This window comes from Barbus barbus (genome assembly GCF_936440315.1).
Source record: "Barbus barbus genome assembly, chromosome: 20".
Taxonomy (NCBI): Eukaryota; Metazoa; Chordata; class Actinopteri; order Cypriniformes; family Cyprinidae; genus Barbus; species Barbus barbus.
The window spans coordinates 12,488,746-12,512,185 of NC_136748.1; the positions used below are offsets into that span (position 1 = coordinate 12,488,746).

Sequence of the window (23,440 nt, forward strand, 5' to 3'; positions counted from 1 at the left end):
TTGATTTGGTTCTTAAGTTGAGTTTAACTAATTGTTGACCTTTCCTCTTGATCAGTGTAAAATTAACCTCCTGTCTCTCTCATTAGGTGAACTTTGTGGTATGCCAGCTCTTCGCCCTGGTCATGGCCTTCTGGTTCAGACTCTACTTGCACCCTAGCAAGACAAGTCCCTTCATCCGGCATGTAGTCGCAGCCCTGCTGGGCTTCTATTTGGCCCTCTTCTGCTTTGGCTGGTGAGTGCTTGTCCACTTCATCCCTCACATATCTCAGGTCTTCCATATTGATCCATAGCAGGGTCATTGATGGCTGGTTAGGGAGCCATTCAATTTATGAGGCTGTGGAGTGCTGGCAGAAGACCAGAGTCTCCTCAGCAGCTGTGGAAACTAAGAGGCACAGTTTGTAAGCCTATATTTATCGATACTTACCTGCTGCTTGTTAGTTGATCTTGAACTGGAGCATATTATAACAAAAAAGCTGCACTGAGATGCATGGAAATCGTTAGTTAATATATAACCTGTTATCCGATGTATACTCAGAGTTTTGATGTGATCTTTAATAGTTTAATATTTTCCAAAACCAAATGGTTTTGGTATGGTTTCTTGGAATGTTTGATTCTGCCTACAATATGATGAACACAAAATAGGTTCAAAAAACCATGGTGAGAGTAGTTTTTTCCTGATGACGTTTTTTATAGTGATAAATAAGAGAAATCCAAAAAATACCCTCTGTAAATACATTTAACTGTCTATGTCAATAAGATTATACAATAATTTTTAACCTGGCTTTATTCAGTGTTTAGATGTCTGTTCTGGATATGTATGCAAATTAGAGCACATTTAATTAGATATTGTATTTATTTGCATATTTAAACAAAACATTTGAGAAAACTGTAATATAAAACTGTTGTCTTATTGTACTGTGATTAATCAACTGGAGAAGTATGATGATGTCTATTAGCTATTAGTTATTATGGGTAATGAAAGGTTCATATTTTGGTTTTGGGAGTCCCCTACAACAGATTGACATGCATGCGAGGTCAAAAAACACTTTCATTGTCTTATAATAAGCATTTATTTTTACCTTACTTGCTCAACGACTCCCAAACGATTCGCTCAACAATTCATTTTTTCAAACCCCTCCTTTGCGTGACGCTAATCTGTGGTGATTGGTCTCATTTCCATTTCATCATGCCTGTAATCAATGCCTGATAAAGCAGTGTTTGTGAGCTCAGTGCTGCTTTGTGTACAGCGTTACCGGGAAATCGCTATTTTTACCTCTTCAAAAGCGGCACCTAGTGGCAAAGAATGAATTTGCATTTTCATTCAGACCAACTGAAAAGACCAACAAGTGGGCGGGCAATATGCTAATGTGTCATGCTGATGTAAACATGAAACGGCTTGGGATTCGTTTTAAAAACGACTCGTATCAATGATTCAGAGTCGACTTTCTTTTGAGACACAGTAACTTTAAACTCGGTGCACTTTCAGATTTAAAACTTTGCAGGATGTGTGCATTCACTTAGAGCTGTGTTACACACTGCATGAAAGGTAATTTTCAAAAATCCATAATAGGGGCACTTTAAAAATGTTACCCTGTTCACCTGTGGTGTCTTACCTTAAAGGGATAGTTCACCCAAAAATAAAAATTTACCCCATGATTTACTCACCCTCAAACAATTCTGTGTGTGTGTATGACTTTCTTCTTTCAGATGAATACAATTGGTGTTATATTAACACCTGGCTAATGCAAGATATCTAATGGCAGTGAATTGTGGTCAAGATTTTGAAGCCCAAAAAAGTGCATCCATCCATCATAAAAAATGCTCCACATGGCTCAGTTGTCTGAGCTTCCGCTGTCGTATGCACGTTTACGAGAGAGTGGTGTTCCACAAAATAGACAAATAGATTCTGAAATTCATAATATTTTTTTAACTTTTTTCATGTTTTTGTATTGATAAAATAATTAGCAATGACACATTTTATAATAAATAAAAAAATGCTAAGTAAAAGCACTTTGTGTAAATGTTTGTGTAAATCGTTCGTAAAGCTGTTCTGACGTAAATTTTCGGATTCATAAAAATGTTCGTATTTTCAAAACGTTAGTTGATATGAAAGAAATTTACACCTGCTCCCTATATGGAAGCAGAATAATGACAATAGTTTTTGAAACATAAAGCATGCTGAATTCCACAAATCGAAAAAAGATGTATTGCAATTAACAGTGCTTGCATTTTAATGCAAGCACTGTTAATTGCAATGCATCTTTTTTTTTGATTTGTGGAATTCAGGAGAACCCAAGGTGATACCCCTGGTAGACGCTCCCATTCGTGAAAGAAATGCGATAGAGGAAGCAGTGTTGTAGTCTAGAAGACATACCTGTGTTGGGGTGTCGAGAAAGTCTGGAGGGGGCAATGTCTTCCACCAAGAAGGAAAGCCTTTGGCGTCCTTGTTCAGGATAAGGGAGTCCACGGGGACTGATGTACTGGACTGATAAGTGGCCGGAACGGGGCCTGTAGGCTGTGGGAGAGAACCGAATGCGTGTCCTATCACGTGAGCCGCGGGTGACGAAGGAACAGGTAGTAGGGGTAGAAAGCCTCATGCGTCTCCCGACTGCCACACTGAAAGAGATTGAAGATGGCCGTTTGCTGCACACCGAAAACCTGCTGGGCGGATGTGACAGATTTGAGTGAGGAGAGTGTGTTAAAGGCGGGCAGAAACGTTTGAATGGTCTGACCCTGCCTCGTGAGGTTTCTGGGCAAACTTTCCTCATCCTGAGCCGAGAGTCAGGAGCGACTCGATTAATTCACCTGCGAGGTCGCCGGTGGGGCAATGGTCGGCTGCGGGCTCCCCAGCCGGGCTCATCCCCCTCCGACTGGCAGTCTCTCATTCCTGGGCAAGGAGCGCTCTCTAGACAAGGAGGAGGAGGGGGTGTTAGAATGGTCCCTTGTCCTCCTAAGCATAAACTGCCAGAGGGCAGCTGACTGAGACTTGGCGGACCGAAACTTCTCCACCACAGAGCTGACTACCTCTCCAAATAGTCCAGTTTGAGGGATGGGGGCATCAAGGAGAAAAACTTTCTCTTTCTCACGAATCTCTGTGAGATTAAGTCATAGGTGGCGCTCTGCAGCTACCGAGCCCACAATAGAGCATCCTACAGCACGAGCAGTGTGCTTAGTGGCTCTCAGGGCCAAGTCCGTGGCTTTACGGAGCTCTTTGACTGCCTCTGGAGTGAGGCCGCCATTCTTCATCCATCTCTTTGAGGACATCCACCTGGTAGGCTTGGAGGATGGCCATAGTGAAGCCGGAAGTGGTCCTACATGGTTTGGTTGGAAGGAGGGGGCGGGACTTCCATGAAGGCGCCAAAGATGGCGAGAGGTAAGAGGCTAACGTGTCCTCGATCACTGGAATGGCGGTGTAGCCCTGCTCCACAGAACCCACTAGGTTGGTGAAGTCAGCGGCTGCCGCGTTAGTAAGGTGGGAGGAGAAAGGCTGTTTCCAGGATCTGGAGATCTCGTGATGCAGATCGCTGAAAAATGGTAGCTTTCTCCATTCAGGCCTTGAATTTGGGCCGCTAAGGAGCCGCTCGTCGAGTTTAGACAACTGAGATTCATGGGGCTCGTCGGGCCAATCAATGGAGAGCTTTTCAGTGGCGCACGAAAGCACGCCCACAAGCTCTGAGTAAGCCGCAGAAGCTGCGCTTCCTGGCTGCTAGGCGGGAGAGCATCAGCTAAAGCAGGCCCAAAATCCTCAGAGTCGGACGCTGCTGTGAATAACACGTCATCTAGCCCGAAGGAAATGGCGTTGCATGCCTCTAGGCTAGGACATAAATACTCATGCGCGAATTCAACCAGAGAATTCACGCGCACGTGCTCAGGCGAGAGAGGGAGAGAAAAGGCGAGGACCGTCTGCTCGCTCTCCATCGCCTCGAGCTCCACATCCGAGCCCCAGGTCGTGGATTTGCGGAGGGCCTCAGTGGCCTCTGGAGTGCGACAGGGAAAAATAGATGACTCCCTCTCAAAAACCTCGAGCCTAATGCGGAGGGTTTTGAGACGGAAGTTTTCTCATCTCATCTTCGATTAGTCGGGTCTGCCCACAGTGCACGTCCAACTTCAGCCAGCCAGAACACAGTAGAGAGGGAGACCATTAATATTCAGTGCAAAAACATTCATTGTGCTGAAATATCTGCTGTTGTACGTTAAATTAAGGTTTAAAAGTCAACATGTAGTGCACATATTTGATGAGTAGGAACTGTAAAAGGGATAACTGCATGTAATTGTCTGAATATAAATATCAGATGCTTCATAGGTGCCTTTTTAAAGGATGAAAAAATGACAGTAAAGACAACTAAACTAGGCTAAATTCACTATACTATATGCAGTGCTTAACAAATTTATGTAAGGTTTAAAACAAATTATGTAAGGTTTGTGCCACTTCTGCTCTAATGAGTGTGCACGAGCGCCCTATTTACGAATGATTGGAATTCATTAACACGTTTAACTATCAAATCGGACATTTACGAAGCGTTTGTGAATCCGGAGGAGAGTTTTCGGGAAGGTCTGTTTTACGCGCAAATTACTCTGAATTTACTCATATATTTACGAATGTTTCATGAATGAGGCCCATTGTTTTTTTGTGGGGGTTTTTTGTCACAAGGTTGTCAAAATGTGACAAGTTGTATCAGTGGGAGTCACGCTTAAGATGACACTTTCTGAAAAACCTCTAACCATACGGAGCGGTCTATTACAGATCTCTGAACAGAGGTCAGTCCAGCCAAATCACACAGGAAGTCATTATGCAATAAACATGATGGCAAGAAGACCCCTAAACAGTGACATTGCCCAAAACATAACGGATGCTAATGTGTTGTTTATGCCTTCTTGAATGCATTTACTGTAATACTACCAATTTGTGAGTGAAGTATCGTCTATTACTACCAAATTAATTTAACAAATGTTGTGTATCTAAAAAATGTCTGCTCTATTTGTGTGGCAGCCTGTGAGGGGATTTCCCCTCAGCTGTTCTAATGTGATTTGCTATCATCGCATACTCAGAGAGTTTGCCTTTCTCTCTGCACCCTGCTCTGTCTAGCAGTGACTTCACAGAGTCATTTGTTTGCTCTCGGTCAACATCAAATCCAAATTGGGCTCATTTACTTTCAAAATGTGTGTTCCTGGTTTTACTGTGTGGGATTCATGAGCACATGTTTTTGGACCGAAAAAAAGCTTCATAATCTCTCATCAAAATGCAATAGCTTGCTCCACCCCACAAACAACTTTCTTTTTTGGCGTCACATAGGCAGTGCAGACAAATGAAAGATGGCTCGATTGTGAAAGATAGCTCTTTCACAATCCAAACCATTCCAGATGGATGAAATCTAGTCCCCCCACATCTTTCTCCTATTGGATAGTGTTGATTACAGTCTTTTATGTATAAGGTCTACTCCCTTTGTGGCAATTATCTGTTTGTAGCATGCTTTTTTGCAGCGGCTGAACATGGTAAGATATTGTAATGCATTATTTTGGATTTGCTAATGTCGTGTCACTCTTTTGCCATATAGAAAATGCAAAGCCAGATATGCACTGAAAGCAAGCAGCATGAGATTTACAACACCTCCATTTGAATTCACAGAGTGTGGACACAATGTAAATAAGCAATTTAGTTACTGTCTTGATTGAGGTATGTATAAAGCAGCAACTCGGATGTGTAGTCTGCATAAAGATACAGCATATGCATTGTCCATCCATCCATTTTACTAAAGGTTTGGTTTTGTACGGTGGCTGAAAGAGCTCAACGCAATGCAAACAGATAAAACACCTGCAAATTAAGAAAACAAGTTTACAACACGCGTGCTGCAAATGCTCACAACACAACCAAATAAGGAAACGCACTGCAAACACTCACAACACAACTAAACAAAGAAACGCACTGCAAATAAAATACTTTTTTGGTTGTTTATATTTAATTATACAATATAACTTTATACCCATATCCACTTGAAGTTTGATCCAAGCCACAATAATATTCAAGGGAATGTGATAAATATTTTAATCTAGTTTAAATATTGTTCAAATTAATAGATTTTTCTAGATTAGAATTTATTGAAAGTGAAAGAATCATCCTTACATCTCTGCAAAATCAGACATTTTTATTTAATTATAAAGCGATGAAAGGTTATATTTGTCACTTTTGATATATAATATAATATATGACTGAAAAAATATGTAATCATTACCAGTATAATATCTAATTTATTTTCGGCTAATTAAGGTACTCTTATAGTTTTTATTAATATTTTGAATTAGTTTTTATTTTTAAATTGATTTTATATTTTTTATTTCTTACCAAGTTTTTTTTTTTTTTATAAATATGTCTAAATATTTTGTATTTATTATTTAGTATTAGTTTTAAGTTAACTATAATAACCCTGAGCATGATTAAATTATTAAGAGAATTCACTGAGGATCAATGAGGATTTTTTGTTATATACATGCAACCATATAATTTTCATGGATAGAAACTTTTAAATAAAAACTTTTATACATGAACTTTATGGAATCTTATCTTATTCAGCAACATATTTCTCTCCTGTTCGAAATGACAGTCTTATTTCACAGTTTAATAAAGTTATATGCTCTCATTGGTTTCCTCTTCTCCTTGTGCTTCATTTCAGGTATGCCTTACATTTTCTGGTACAGAGCGGTCTCGCTTACGGCGTTATGATCTTAACAAGCGTGGAACACATGCACAAGTGAGTACCCAACCTCCCAATCCTCCCCATGATCAATCCGCCCTGCTTCCAGTAAGAAGAACAACCTTATGTAAAATCAAAAATTTGTTATGACATTGGAACATGTTCCAGAATTCTCAAAATGCAACTGCCATCCAGTTCACCATGTATTATTCATCTAGCCCTAGAATTGGCTTGTTGAATATTAATCCATACTGCTCTCACCCATCCGTTTCATTCTTATCGGTAAACAGCTCTGGGGAATGAGGGAGCGTCTGTTTTCATCATTGCTCCCATAAGTTTCATGCTGAGTGACGGCTCCCTCTGGTCTGGGATCAGATGAATGAATGTGCTGGACCATGTGGTGTTCGCTGCAGCTTGGGGCGCCACCAAAAATAACCAGTGCTCTATAGTGATTGCTATTCAAACCAACAACCTACACGAGTGCATACCAACACAAAATGACCCTAGAAAACATTTTCATTATATACGGTCCATCTCCAGAGATTTAGATAAGTGTAGTTCATCTGTGCTGGTTCACCTGACCTTGGCACATGCATCAAAGGTCCTGCCAGCATGGTTGTGAACTTCGACTCGATGACAAGTTGGCCATCGGCCTCCTGCCCAGATATAAGTCCATAATTATCAGACAAGTAGTTTTAACTCCATGTGTACTAAATACACAGAGCATGTGTAGTGCGGGGAGGAATATTGTATGCTTACCACCTCACGTTTACCTATGAAAAAAAATCATCTCATAAAAAACACATTGTTTAATGCTTGAGTAGAATTAATGTTTAAAACCACTAGTATTTTAATAACACGGTGAAATGTTAAACCATAATCTTTAGAAAATCTCATACTGTTCATTATGATGTGTTGCTTAAATTCACTTATAGAATTTTAGTATCGTTTTGTTTCATTTTTATTTAAATATCTGTCAATATCCGTCATATAGTGTCATTTATCGGTTTTTGCCTATAAATAAGAATGATTATCTGCTTATCGTTTTTAATATTGATGCATTCATACTTACCAAACTTGTCTGTATGAAATTACTGTAAATTTATCAACATAAACATAAAGCAATAAGACTTGCAATTTGTGGAAGTATACGAACCCCCCCCCCCCCCCCCCCCCCAAAAAAAAAAAACAAACATGATGTACTGTTTGTAGTTTATACCAAAAAAAGCTAACAACCTACAAATAAAAACTTGTTAATTGGTTAAATAAATAACCTTAACATATATATATATATATATATATCTATATAGTGGAAAACTGTAAAAACATGCCATTATATGTAATTTTACTGTAAAATAATATCATATTTAGGTTTTTGTAAGTAAAGACTATGAATTACCTTATAATTAAAGAAAAAAAAAAAAAACTGTGAAAGAAAATTCCCAAAAGTCCCTGCATGGCACATCACATATTATTAGATTTGGCGTAAATAATTTAGTTTCTTCTTATTTATGTTGTCATGTACATTAGGAAGTTTTGCATTACATTTTATGTTAGTTCATGTTTATTGCATTATTTTAGTTTGATGTGTGTTATTTTGATGGTGTTTTACATTTGAATCGTTTTAATGTAGAAATCTTTGATTTTGACAGCTCAGATATGAGTACATTAACATTATATAATTTAATGAAAAATAAATTCTAAGTTGTACAGGCAGCAATAAGACACTCCTGAATGGATTCTGATTTTTTTTTTTTTTTTTACAATCTGATGGATTGAACCCAGAATATTCCTTTAACCTACTGGACTGATTGTTTAACAACTGATTACTAAACAAACTAGACTTTGAAACAATGCTATTTGTATTATGAAAGCTTCATATTGGGTGTGACAGATAGGTCACAGTAATCTGTAGTTTGCATGGGAGGGCAAAGCAAAGGATGGAGGGAAATTGAAAAACCGGGGCGGAAAACCAATATAGAATGCAAGATGTGTGTGTGTGTGTGTGTGTGTGTTTGCGTTTGCAGAAAGGGCATAAGGATCTCTTTTGAGAGGCTCACATTACTTAACTGGTTTATTACCTGGAGACTGCCAATAGATTAGCTGCTGAAGTGATAATGCAATCACTTCATTATACAAAAAAACTGAATACTTTGTCCTTTTTCTGGCCTTATAGCCAACATTGAACTCTTGGATTCATATTAACTTGTTGGCTGTACCGTGGCAGCAGTAACTTTTATTATCAGTTAATGGAAATTCATCTCAAATGTATTTTTTGGGCCAAAAACTATGTGCTTCTGTAAAAATAGGCTGTGTTTGTGTAAGGTTCACACGATTTGCCCAATGGAGGTATCCGATGGTGGATGAAGGTTTCCTGCGTGTTTGGTCTTTTCGGCATGCAAAGTTATTACATTTAGGTTAAATTCAAATCTGACTCCATTTTATTATGACCTCGCATTTGAGTTAGAATGCCAATTATTATTGATTATTTATAGGATCATTTATCTAGACATCTGATTATTCTATTTATTCTTTAATATTATTGTACTCGATCATTCGGTTGCTCATGTCGCTCAAAGATATCGCTTCGGCTGTTAGCGTATCTTACGATCACATTCTCGTCAGTCTTGGTTATTAGACAGAGGTAATTGACTAATACTTTAGACGGCCGTTCCTATGCTTGCTCATTCTAAAAGTACTTTTATTTAGCTGCCATAGATTTGTACACACTTGAATAAAGCAACATTATTTCTAGTCAGAGGTCACGACCACTACCAAGCCGACCAACATTACTTTGGTATCGTCATGCCATGATGCATACCCGACTTTTAGAAAAATGCATAGAATGAAGAAAAATGCATAGTCCTTCATACTATGGGCTTAACACCTTTTGGGGCAAAAGGTAATTTTGCATGAAAAGCACTGGGAAATGACACACCCTCTATAGTGAGCAAAATATCTCTAAACTCTTACGATCTGTATTACCTTTTAGTTTACTTCTTGCAAGAATGAGACCATTGTACCAGACGCACATTGATCAAATAAATGCAATCTTGGTAAGCATAAAAAAAAATCTCAAAGAAAATTGTACAAACCGCAAACTTTTGAATGGTACTGTATTGGGCAGGATTATATTTGATTGATGTATTCCAATGGTAACATTAATATTGCCATAACCTTTGCCTATTATATCAACTACATAATTTACTGTTTTATTGGCATAATTTTAAAAAGATTGCGATAGCTACAACTACAGGTGCATCTCAATAAATTAGAATGTGGTGGAAAAATTTATTTATTTCAGTAATTCAACTCAAATTGTGAAACTTGTGTATTAAATAAATTCAATGCACACAGACTGAAGTAGTTTAAGTATTTGGTTCTTTTAATTGTGATGATTTAGGTTCACATTTAACAAAAACCCACCAATTCACTATCTCAACAAATTACTTCATAAGACCAATAAAAAAAATAATTTTTAGTGAATTGTTGGCCTTCTGGAAAGTATGTTCATTTACTGTATGTACTCAATACTTGGTAGGGGCTCCTTTTGCTTTAATTACTGCCTCAATTTGGCGTGGCATGGAGGTGATCAGTTTGTGGCACTGCTGAGGTGGTATGGAAGCCCAGGTTGCTTTGATAGCGGCCTTCAGGTCATCTGCATTGTTGGGTCTGGTGTCTCTCATCTTCCTCTTGACAATACCCCATAGATTCTCTATGGGGTTCAGGTCAGGTGAGTTTGCTGGCCAATCAAGCACAGTAACACCATGGTCACTGAACCAGCTTTTGGTATCTTTGGCAGTGTGGGCAGGTGCCAAGTCCTGCTGGAAAATGAAATCAGCATCTCCATAAAACTTGTCAGCAGAAGGAAGCATAAAGTGCTCTAAAATTTCCTGGTAGATGGCTGCGTTGACTGTGGACTTCAGAAAACACAGTGGACCAACACCAGCAGATGACATGGCAGCCCAAATCATCACTGACTGTAGAAACCTCACACTGGACTTCAAGCAACATGGATTCTGTGCTTCTCCAGTCTTCCTCCAGACTCTTGGTCCTTGATTTCCAAATTAAATGCAAAATTTACTTTCATCTTAAAAGAGGACTTTGGACCACTGAGCAACAGTCCAGTTCTTTTTCTCCACAGCCCTGGTAAGACGCTTCTGACATTGTTTCTGGTTCAGAAGTGGCCCTCTTCCTGAAGACGTCTGAGCGTGGTGACTCTTGATGCACTGACTCCAGCTTCAGTCCACTCCTTGTGAAGCTCTCCCAAGTGTTTGAATCAGCTTTGCTTGACAGTATTCTCAAGCTTGCGGTCATCCCTGTTGCTTGTGCACCTTTTCCTACCCAAATTCGTCCTTCCAGTCAACTTTGCATTTAATATGCTTTGATACAGCACTCTGTAAACAGCCACACCTTTCAGTAATAACCCTCTGTGACTTACCCTCTTTGTGGAGGGCGTCAATGTTCGTCTTCTGGATCATTGCCAAGTCAGCAGTCTTCTCCATTATTGTGATTTCAAAGAACACGAGATACCCAGAATTTATACTGTAGGGATGGTCATTTATTGAAACTCAAATGTAAATATTCTAATATTTTGAGATACTGATTTTTGACTTTCATGAGCTGTAAGCTCTAATCATCAAAATTAAAACAAAAAAACTTTTGAAATGTTTTACTTTACATGCAATGAATCTAAAATATATGAAAGTTTCACTTTTTGAAATAACTTGCAAGAAAAAATGAACTTTTTCACGACATTCTAATTTGAGATGCACCTATATAGCATAAACAATACCTAAATGATTATTTGGCTACCATTTAGCATAAATCAATAACCTATGTGACATGAGCGGATATGAAGTTTTTTTTTGAAAGTGTATACATTTTTTAAAAAGATAAAGAGGACAGTTATTCTTTAATAAGATGGGGAATTAAAGCAAATAAGGTGAGTTTTGATGTCATTAAGATGCTCAGAAATCAGTGATTATTTTTTTTCAATGAGAGTCTACAATTTTTAGGTGACATGAGTGACAGTGTTGGTTTCAGTAGAGTTTGATGGGTAGTAACATGGAAAAGGCCAATAAGATAGTAGACAGTGACGTTTGCGTGATCTGCCTCCTGATAGAGTTGGAAACTGCAGTCCATAAACTCCCTCTAACTTTAAAGCACATACAGCAACTTGGTGACCTTCAGCGATTAAATTACTGTAGGTGTGAATGTACCTTTAGAGCTCTTATGGATGTATGTTTCTTGACAGCTTGTTTCTGTGAGCATCACTGTGAAGTTCAGAAAACTTCAAGACTCTACAGATGAAATGGAGTATGGTAAGCGTTCACAGAGAGGTCTTGCTTTCAAATTCAGCCCCATGTTAAATTCCTGAAATCATACACAACACAGTGTGCCATTAACTTCTGCTCTGAGAGGTAAAGAGATTTGATGGAAGGTTGTTCTCTCAGGTCTTGTTCTACTGCACAATTGTGTGATTGTCCCCGTTTAATTACAAATGACACTTTTATGATGTCATTTGATTTATTGCTTTAATATGTGTTCACTCAGGCATGTGAGAAGGGTTTTATGGCGTAGACCAGACCCCAACAGCTGCTGATAACACCATGTCTCACCTTTTATAAATTATCATCCGGAGACTTTGTGTGGTGGTTATTGCCAAATGAAAGTAGAACCAGGAGAGTGTGTGTGTGTGTGTGTGTGTGTGTGTGTGTGTGTGTGTGTGTGTGTGAGAGAGAGAGAGCGAGAGAGAGAGAGAGAGAGAGAGAGAGAGAGAGAGAGAGAGCGCGCGAGCTGCCCTCATCACGGGTCACTGGAGCTCTTGTCTGTCTTATTAGAGATGAATAGTGTAAATGTATATTTATAGAAGGGCTACTGTAGTGTCTGAGTCCTTGAAAAGCACAATATCAGCTTATGCTCTCTAGCAAAGACATTATAGAAAAAGGGATGGATTTCTTGTAGATTTTCTGTGTAAATTTATTTAAAATCAGGGCTCGCAAAATTGCTAGCCCGACGTCCTGGGGCTATTGTTTTTTCCAGTCGGGCTACCAAAATGTATCAATGCCCTGCACGACGGGCTACCTTAAATACAGGGCTCCCACGCAGTGTTCCCTCTAAGCTGAGCGCGACCGCGCTCTTCTTCCACCGCGGACGCACAGAAGAAATAATGTGCCTCGCGCACACAAAAATGAGTTGGGAAGCCATTTGATTGAATGCCGCCAGTAAAAGGGAAAGAATAGCAATGCTCGGGCAAACCGCTGTAGAGCTGATGTCACGACAGAGTTAGAGTACTTCAATGAATACTTCAATGGTTGAGATGCACTCAACACGAGAGACAACACAAACGCAATGATATGTGAAATAAAACGTCCTCATGTATTAAAGAAGAGTGGCTTGATTAAGTGCTGGAAATAACGGAGGATGGGCAAAGAACGGTAACAAGACTCTGAAACATACAGTCACACACAAGAGTATTGTACAAACTGTACTTCATAACGATGTTTAGACAGCTATAGAAGAATATGTTCACTTTTTTATATTTAACTTACAGATCTCAGCTTAAGTTTTGCTTCTATTTTGTATTCTATTCTATTCTATCAGTTTAAATAGTTTGTTTGGATAATATATTATGTTAGGGCTATATTATAAACCTGATAAATAATTGACCTTGTTTTTGAGTCTTTGACTTTGAGTCTCTTGCTCATCAAGGCTGTATTCATTTCAAAAATACAGAAAAAACATTGATATAGTGAAATATTATTGCAATTTCTAATATTGGTTTCCTATTTTAATACTTATACTATAAAATAGCATTTATTCCTGTGATCATTACTCCAGTCTTCAGTGTCCCATGATCCTTCAGAAATCATTCTAATTTGCTGATTTATTATCAGTGTTGAAACCGTTGTGCTGCTTAATATATATTTTTTGGAACCGGTGTTACTTTTTTATTTGATTCTTTGATTAAGAAAAAGTTTAAAAGAACAGCATTTATTCAAAATAGAAATATTTTCTAACAATAGAAGTCTTTACTATCAATTTTATCCATTTAACACATCCTTGAATAAAGTTTATTGAAATTTCTTTAAACTTTTTTAAAGTATCTTTAAAAAAGAAAAACATTTCTGACCCCAAACTTTTGAATAGTTTATATTGTAACACAAAATCTATATTTTGACTAAACACTGTTCTTTTTAACTTTTTTTTATTTATTTTTTAAATATCACAGGTCCCAAAAAATACAGTATATATAAAAAAAAAAAGCAGTACAACTGTTTCCAACATTGATTAAAAATCAGCATATTAGAATGACTTCTATAGGATCATGTGACTCTGTAACGGGGCAAACGAGACGTGAGACGTGCGGATCCGAATGCAAGCTTTTATTTATAAACATAGTCAATAAACATTTCACCTACATTTCACTGCTGGTTATACTCTGTATAATTGTGTATGTGACAAATAAAAAATATCTTGAATCTAAACAGGCAGGGTCAAACAACGACAAACAGGTATGGTACGGGCAAGACACAGAGCAATCCTAGGGCTAGCGAGAGTCGACGATCGGCGAACAATATCCAACAGGGCAAGGCAGAGAGATAATCCAGGTATACGAGCAGTAGTCCAAGAGAGGTGCAAACAGAGTCCAAACGGCAAGGCAAAGGGTAAATCCAGGAAACACGGGCAAGAATCAAAACACTAGAAAAACACACAAGGCAAGACTATGACAACATAGTCTGTATCGCAGCTAAAACTAGGAGAGTTATAAATGCAGAACAATACTGGAACTAAACAGAAAAACACAGAATAGCTCGGTAAGGCAGCTAACACTAGGGGAGTGCTATACGCATAACAATACTCGGCAGAGAGGAAGAGGAAAGCCATGGTTTATGTAGGGTGTGTGATCAGTGCAATCAGCTGTGTGATCAGTGCAATAAGCTGTGTCATCAGTGCAATGGATGATGGGAATTGTAGTCTGAGGTGGCGTGCAACAATTAGTGTGGTGCAAGTGTCTATGTGGTGAGCAAGTGACCTCTGGTGGTGAGTTAACGGAAGTTCATAGACCAGATTCATGACACTCTGAAAATACTGCTTTGCTTCACAGGAATTAATTAAATTTGATTAACAATTACATTTCTCACAATATTATTTTGTGAAATAATATTCAGTATATTTTATCAAATAGATACAGCCTTGATGAACATAAGAAACTTCTTCAAAAAAAAATTATTGATCCAAACTTTTGAACTGCAGTGTATTGTACAGTAAAAATGTTTTCTCAGGTAACCTAAAATGTACATCATTTAGTTACATCAAGGGTCAAATCAAATATAAATAGCACATTAAAGTTAAAAGTTACACACTTTTTTGTGTGCGTGCTGTACAGGTCTGGTATAAAGAATGCTTTTGCTCAGGTGACCGAAATGTCCACCCAAAAGAGAAAAGTTTTGCTCAGCAAGAAACAAAATTAGAGGGAACATTGTTCCCATGGGTCCTTAAATTTGATACAACTAAACTGAAGAGTTTTTAAGGCCTTAGACAGTTTTAAATATATTAAATGGTATAAGAAATAATTTTTCAAATTGCCTTAAATTAAGAATTCTGCAGATACCTTGTAAATAGTAAAATAAAACTCTTTCCTTGATATTCGTTGATATTTGTGTATTGAAAATGTTTTTGATTGACATTTATGGTCTTTATTTTATTTGGGCTAGTTAAATTAATTTTCGGGCTACCAAAATCTGAAGAGTACCTGCCCGAAGGGCTACCAGGGACTTAGAAATTTTGTGAGCCCTGGAAAAGGTTTTTTTTTTTTTTTTTTTTTTTTTTTTTAAATGAAATAATTAATCGTTCATATTCTGAACTAGGGCTGAACGAATTTGGAAAATAATCGAATTGCGATTTATTTTTTTTATTTATTTTTTTATTTATTTATTTTTTTTAAACCAATATTGATTTAATATGCAATTATTTTTTAAAGCTCTTTAAATCATTGTATAGTATGACCAACACAATATTAGATAGATTAAACAAATGTTCTTTTCTGTGGGCCTGGCCTATATTAGTGATGAGAAGTTCGGATCATTTTACCGACTCGGACCTTTGAGTCTCGTTCAGCAAAATGAACGAATCTTTTTTCGAGTCATTTCGTTCATTTCGTTCATTTTAGCAAAATATAATTCAAATGTTATGTGTTACTTTCCAAACACATCTACTACTTATGCAAACGTTTATCACACTACAAACAATACAAAACTATGCTATAAGAAACAGAAAATATTACTTAATTGTTTACCTGGGTCTTTAGTCTATGATTAGCGCACCACCTCTTATCTGACAAGTTTCGGATTTGAGTCCTTCGTTCTTCACGTGACAGCCCCGTACGCTTAACCAATGCAGCCTGAGCTGGAAAGAGAAATGATTAGTTCTTCTATATCGAGTCTCTGGTTTGAGTCCTTCGTTCTTTTGTCACGTGACGTGACAGTTTTGGACAGAGAAATTAGTTAATTTACAACCTTCCTTACAAACGGGTGCATAGTCATTATTATTATTATTAGAATTATTAGTATTATTATTTACTCTTACAGTTATGTGATGCTTTTCTGGTCTCAAATTATTGCTTTTAATTTCTGTCACATGGTTCTTTTCCATAACACCATGTGGTAAAAAAAGATAATAACGAGTTGGTTAACCTCTTCTTGCACTACACATATACCTGCACATTTAGTTTTGTTTTATTTAACTGGTTTGCACTCTATCTATTCTGCCATGTGCCTTATGCCACTTTATCTCTTTCTTTATTTTTCTACAAACGTCCTCATTTGTATATCTGTATAGTTGTATGTACATATGTTTAAACTGTATTTATCTGTATTTGAACGTCTACTGTCAGTGTCTTAAATGTTAACTGTATGCACCAAGGGTCTGAGAGTAACGCAATTTCAGTTCTCTGTATGTATGTGCCGTACATTTGGAAGAATTGACAATAAAGCAGACTTGACTTGTTATGCTTTGTTTTTATTTTATTTTTTTGTCTAATCTTCATAAAATACAATACCTTGTTGTATTTATGTCTTTTGAGTTAACCCTTTAGATTGGACTATAGTGTTACTTACTATACTTTTGTAACATATGACACTTTAGACATTAACACTCTGTACACACTCCTGAATTGTTTTTTATTGTTTATTTTTGTGCCAGAAAAAGCTATAGCAAAGAGGATAACTATTCCAAAATGAATTTAAACTATTTAAATAAAAAATACAAGAAAATTAAAATATACTAAAGCCACAGAGCCTTGAAAAACTCAAACAAAATACTGCACAACAATCTAGGCCTTTTTTAAATAAATAAAAAATACATAAGCTTTAAAATAACACTGTGGCTATATTTTAGAACATGCTTTAAGGCATGTTTGCATTCAAATAAATGAACAGACCATTTTTATTTCTAGGAAAATGCTTATTACACATATTTTGATAATTTTATGATAATTCTTAAATATGATCCAACATACAAAAAATACAGTTTTACTTTATGGTAGCCTATTTGATATGTACTGATCCGGCAAGTGGTCACGTGACAAAAGAACGAAGGACTCAAACCCGAGACTCGATATAGAAGAACTAATCATTTCTCTTTCCGGCTCAGGCTGCATTGGTTAAGCGTATGGGGCTGTCACGTGATGAACGAACGACTCAAACCCGAGACTCGATATAGAAGAACTAATCAATTCTCTTTCCGGCTCAGGCTGCATTGGTTAAGCGTATGGGGCTGTCACGTGAAGAACGAACGACTCAAACCCGAGAATGCTGTGCAATGCGCATGCGCGACTGAACGAATCACTCCCCGAGATGACTCGTTCTTCTCGAGTCACATTAAAGATTCGTTCAAAATGAACGAATCGTTCAAGAACGACCCATCACTAGCCTATATGTTACGATGAAATTAGATGATGCCTGAATTGATATGAATTACATTATTTAACAACTACAATCACAGTAGTATATTGACTGATTTGTTGAACTTCCAGCCTTGTAAGCATGTAATAATTATGACAACATAAAGCACTGACAAATAAGCATGGTGAAAACATTATTATGAAAGTCAGTAACAAATCACACAAACTAAAGTAGATTGCAGAAATGTAAAAACAAATCTGTTGCTTTACCACACTCAGTATTTAGGTAATTAATTCAAAGTCACAGTAATAAACATATGTAAACATGTGGATTGTACTTTTTAACCTGTCTGTTAACTTTAGACAGATTTTAAATGAATAAATAATAAAAAATCATCATTTATCATCATGTTTTCAACACATGAGCTCAGTGAAATGTTCTTGATGATTGGGTGTTAATATTCTGTTCAGTAATTGGTTAAAGCCGACGTGGCTGCCACTGCTGCTTACAAAAAGAAAATATTTTTATTTTCGGCAGCGCCTAAAAAAGCGATATGGCAAATGCAATTAATCATTCAGCCCTATTCTGAACACAAATGCCATAGTCAGAAAGGGAACTATCACGTCCAAGGCTCAGAAAGGTAGTAAGGATATCGTAAAATAGTCCATGTGATGAAATTGTTGAATAAAGTTGTTATTTTTGTATTCTTTGCGCACAAAAAGTATTCTCGTAGCTTCATAACATTACGGTTGAACCACTGATGTTACATGTTATTTTTTAACAATGTCCTTATTATCTTTCTGGGCCTTTAATGTGGTAGTTGCGTTGCTGTCTATGCAGGGTCAGAAAGCTCTCGGATTTCATCAAAAATATGTCTTACGGGTTTGGAACGACAAGAGGGTGAGTAATTAATAACAGAATTTTCATTTTTGGGTGAACTATCCCTTTAACATCCTGACCAGTGTAGTCTATTTAGAGATTTAAACTGAACAGATTTTATTGATTTCAGTTTATTTTCTTTCTCATCCGCAATGTTTGTCAAGTATGTTTGCATCAAAGACAGTCGCTTGACCAATTTATTTGTACATGAACATTTCTTACCCTCTCTCAGTGTCCCTTTAAACAAACCGTTTTTGCTACTGTACCTTTAAGACCTCTGTATGTCAGTAACCTTGGTTTTGTTTTAATATACACTGTTTTGAAGAAGTTGTTGTTTATCATGGTGTGCCAAGTTACTGAGTAATTTAATATGCTTAGTATTGTATTTGTATTTATGTATTTAACTTCAATACCGAGATATGTCTTAATAGCTTTCCATCCAAAGTTGAGAATTTAACTTATGTGCAGAATTGGAATATTGCATAAAACATTTGCGATTAAATGTTTCTTTTAAGCGCACAGAGGAATTTATTTAGTAAATGTATTTCCATCACTCATTAATTGCATTAACTTTCTTTCGCACATGTCAAAACCACCTTAAGGGAAACTTTTTTTGTTTTTTTCCCTGAAATTTGTTGTTTCCGTCACTCATTTCTGATGTGAACTGTCTGACCCACTACCATTCTGCATCACAGTCCATCTCCTAACTGTACAATGTTCCTTGTACAACCAGAAAACAGCCTCCACACAATCATCCTACAGAGCACTGGAACAGAAGGTCTTCATAGTTTACACAGTGCTACTCACAGGCCTGATGAAGGGCCTAGTGTTGTGTCTGAGCAGGCACTGCCTCAATACTGAATACTGTGAGTGGGACTGTAGACATATTAAACCAGCTTTGTTAGAGGCAAAGACAGAAACTAGAATGCCAAGAATTTGCCTGCTGTTGCCTAGTGGGGAATCGGGGGACTTGGCTATTTGAGTCTGAAACTTGAAGTCAGACATACCAAACGTTGTGCAGCTGATAGTGGGAGAAGATTCGAAGGCTTTTGCCTCAAACTGAAGCCCTGCTGAAATTCAGTGTGTCTTTGATAACTTTTAGTGGCTGTTATATTCCTTTCGATGGTTAATATGCTGAATAAAATGGAAGGTTGTTCCTATCGGATTGTGGGACGAAGTTAATAAGCTGAGTTGAAATTATGGCTTGAATCTGATAGTGTTGTTCTAACATGCCGCTTTAGGCAGCGATGGTACAGAGCAACCTTGATCACTTTCTCAAATTTGTTGTAGTATGCAAATAGCTTGCATGAATTATCATGTATAATATCAGATATCAAATGTGAGCAGTTTCCTGCAAAGTGGGGGTTTGGGTGATTTTACGATAGGTAGCGCCTCTAGATAAATATTTGTGGGGATAATTAACATATATTCTTACATTTACTTTAACAAAAAGAGAGAGAGAGAGAATATACTAATAAAATATATATTTTTTAATATTTAATATTATTGACTAGTTTTGGTATTTTTAATTTTTTTTTGTTCAAGTAAACTTGAAAGTTGAATAAATAAGCTTTCCATTGATGTATGGTTTGTTAGAATAGGACAATATTTGGCCGAGATACACCTATTTGGAAATCTGGAATCTGAGGGTGCAAAAAAAATCAAAATATTGATAAAATCGCCCGTAAAGTTGTCCAAATTAAGTTCTTAGCAATGCATATTACTAATCAAAAATTAAGTTTTGATATATTTACGGTAAGAAATTTACAAAATATATTCATGGAACATGATCTTTACTTAATATTCTAATGGTTTTTGGCATAAAGGAAAAATGTATAATTTTTACCCATACAATGCATTTTTGGCTAATTCTACAAATATACCCCAGCGACTTAAGACTGGTTTTGTGGTCCAGGGTCACAAATCTGATTGCAACAGCCATTAATTGGCTGTCAGTGAACATGCAATCGATGACTATGGATTTTAGCCTAGGATTATAGGAATCTTTTAGGATTTTCAAAATTTGTCTCAGACGACCAAATCGTGGCCAAAATCGCACAGTGTGAGCCGGGCTTAATACGGATAGAAGTCTGTCTAATAATCAGAAAGAAAATTTAAACAAAGGAATTAATGCATACAAAAAGTATTATTACGATTGCTTTTATTTAATTAGTAATAGAAAGGCAAACAATATAATACTTTCTCGTGTCTTCAGCATTCAGCAAATACACATTTAAACCATGTAAACAAATCTTTGAATGAGTAATGAACATTTAGTTTCACAAACCTTGCACGAATCCCGCTGTGAGATCTTGTGAAGTATGCATTTTTATCTTGCTTGATCGCGTGTTCTCTGCGTGACAGTCGGTCCGTGTGAATTAAATGCTTTAAACTTTAAACTTGTGATTTCAAATTATGCTGCGTGTTATGCACTTGCCCACTGTTATATTCATGTCATTTTCACTGTGTGCTGTATGTAAAATGAGTGTTACCTTGTCTTTATTTGAAAAATATGATTCCCAATGCACACAAACTTCCCAGAATACTGAGTGCTCTGGTGATTAGTGTTTACTTCCTTTTTAATTATATTTTTATTAAATATTTATTTATTTGTGAAAAATACTTTGTCATCTAAAGTAAAAGTATGTTTATTTACACAAATTATTTACACAAAGCCAACATGCTTTCCAAGACATCGGCATCGGCTGTCAAAAAAACCAATATCGGTCGACCACTAACTTTGGGTTTATTTGTCATGCAGGAAATGGAAAGTCAGGTTAGGTGCATTGCATTGTGGGATACAGTATTTTACACAGTGTGGTTTGTTGTATGTATATGTCACATTTTGCATACATAGCATTAGCATAATGACCACAGTATACTAACTGCTGAAATGTAGTATGTGATCTTTTGTACCAAACAGTCTTTTTTTTTTTTCATTCAGTGTTTTTAAGTTTTCCCCTCTTTTGCATTCTTCTCCATAGATACTGCTTTGTGGTTACACTGGGATATCTCAGTTTCTGCCAGGTCACAAGAGTCTATGTGTTTGACTACGGAATGTACTCAGCAGACTTCACTGGGTAAGTTATTTTGCACTGGAATCAGCATCATTTCCAAGAAAACTAAAACTGAATGAAAATGATATTGCCAACTGTAAAATAAAATAAATAAATAAAAGACTGTGAAAAGCAGGCTAAACTAAAATACATTTTCATGTCTCCTGAACAAACACAAGTGAAATAATGAATTTTAGTTTGTGATAGATGGTATGTATATTATAACTGCATTATACATGATAACTCTCACTATATAGAAATAACACTAGGCTGAGTAATTAAAATATTTAATTATGCAAGTTTAGTTTACACTCCAGTTCAGAAGTTTGCATACGTAAGGTTTTTTGTTTTTGAATATTTTTTTATTTAAATTTTTTTTTAGCAAGGATGCATTAAATTGTTTAAAAGTGACAGTAAAGACTTTTATATTTCTATTTCAATGAAATGTTAATGTTAATCAAAAAAAAGAAAGAAAGAAAAATCCTGAAAAAATGTATCATGGTTTCCAAAATTAGAAAACACAAAAGTTATTTTAAATTGTTATACTATTACACAATAGGTTGTTTGCAATCACGCAATTCTGATGATGCGCAAAATGCAGCTGGAGGGCAGGAAGTTAATTTTTTTTTTTCTCCATGGGAATCAGTAGCAGAAACTCAAACTACCTGTGTTTTGTATTGTTTATGGATGCTCAAATCGGTTAAACCGAGAAAACGCAAGGAGATTTTATCGTGTACGAAAATGTGTTGTTCATAAGGGAGGAAAAGTCAAGAAATTGACTGAAAAACGCAGGAAAAAGTGGCTTGTAAACCTGCGTCTGCAGTTGGGAGGAGCCGAGTCGGATAATGCTCATGTGTGCAAATGGTTAATATAAGATATAATAATACATTAAGATATTCATACAGATATAAATGGATAATTCAGGGCTGGCAACTCTCAAGCATTCAGCGTGAGATAGTCCAAATTCACATAAATGAATTCACTTAATGCTAAACGGCACACGTAGACACGATGTAAAAAATATATTATTTGCACTTCAGAGAGCTTCATTGAATATAATGGAACATTGTGAGATTGCAATAAATTGAAGTGAGTGACAACTATTTTCTTGCTTTCTAGGCTATATACAAGTTAGAATTTGAATAAAAGTTTTGCTTTACGTGCTGCTAACAGGACCCACTGCCACAAACCCTGTATGCAGCAAAGTGTCAGGAGTGACTGAAAAAGAGAATGGATGAGATGGAGGAAAGTCTGTACTGTATTGGTTTAGGCGCTATAACAAGAGAAAGGTATAAACAGAAAAACACAACATATGTTACGTGATCCTTGTTATAAAGAGGGAGCGATTTTAAAGTAAATTGAAATACTTGAATGCCATTGAGGCGGTGGATATAGGCTAAGCAACCTACCCTGATTGCAAACAAGCTATTTCGAAAGTGAATGCCGTATTTATATGAGTGATGCGGGACATGTATGTCACTCCTGAAACTTTGCTGCATACAGGGTTTGTGGCCGTGGGTCCTGTTAGCAGCATGAAAAGCAAAACTTTTATTCAAATTCTGAATTGATTATAGCCTAGAAAGAGAGCAAATAGCGCTTCCATGTTATCACTAAAAAACTGTAACACTTCAATTTACCGCAATCTCACGGTTCCTTTATAATCAGTGAAGCTCTATGAACTGCAAATAATATCTTATTTACATCGTGTCTACGAGTGGCATTTAGTAGGGGTGTGCTCAAAATATCGATTCTTAGATACATACCGATATAATAAAAAAAGATACAGTATCGATATTCTAGCCCTTAGTATCGATACTCCGCCCAGCCATTAGGGGGCGCAGCGGCGCCCGCGAGTTTCAAAAAAACTCATGGAAAATGTTAAAGCAAGATGTAGCATTTAAAGGTGCCA

The 23,440-nt window shown here is 36.7% G+C and overlaps 1 protein-coding gene across 2 annotated transcripts in view; it reads left to right on the plus strand.

Annotated features, from left to right (window-relative positions):
- Positions 1-23,440, plus strand: part of LOC306885884 (lysophospholipid acyltransferase 2-like) — a 78,918-nt gene that overhangs the window by 31,687 nt on the left and 23,791 nt on the right. For both annotated transcript variants that reach the window (XM_079442679.1, XM_079442680.1), the window contains 3 exons: positions 87-232; positions 6,669-6,746; positions 21,460-21,555. In XM_079442679.1, the coding sequence (XP_079298805.1) occupies positions 87-232; positions 6,669-6,746; positions 21,460-21,555 (320 nt within the window). The remainder of the gene's footprint in view (positions 1-86; positions 233-6,668; positions 6,747-21,459; positions 21,556-23,440) is intronic.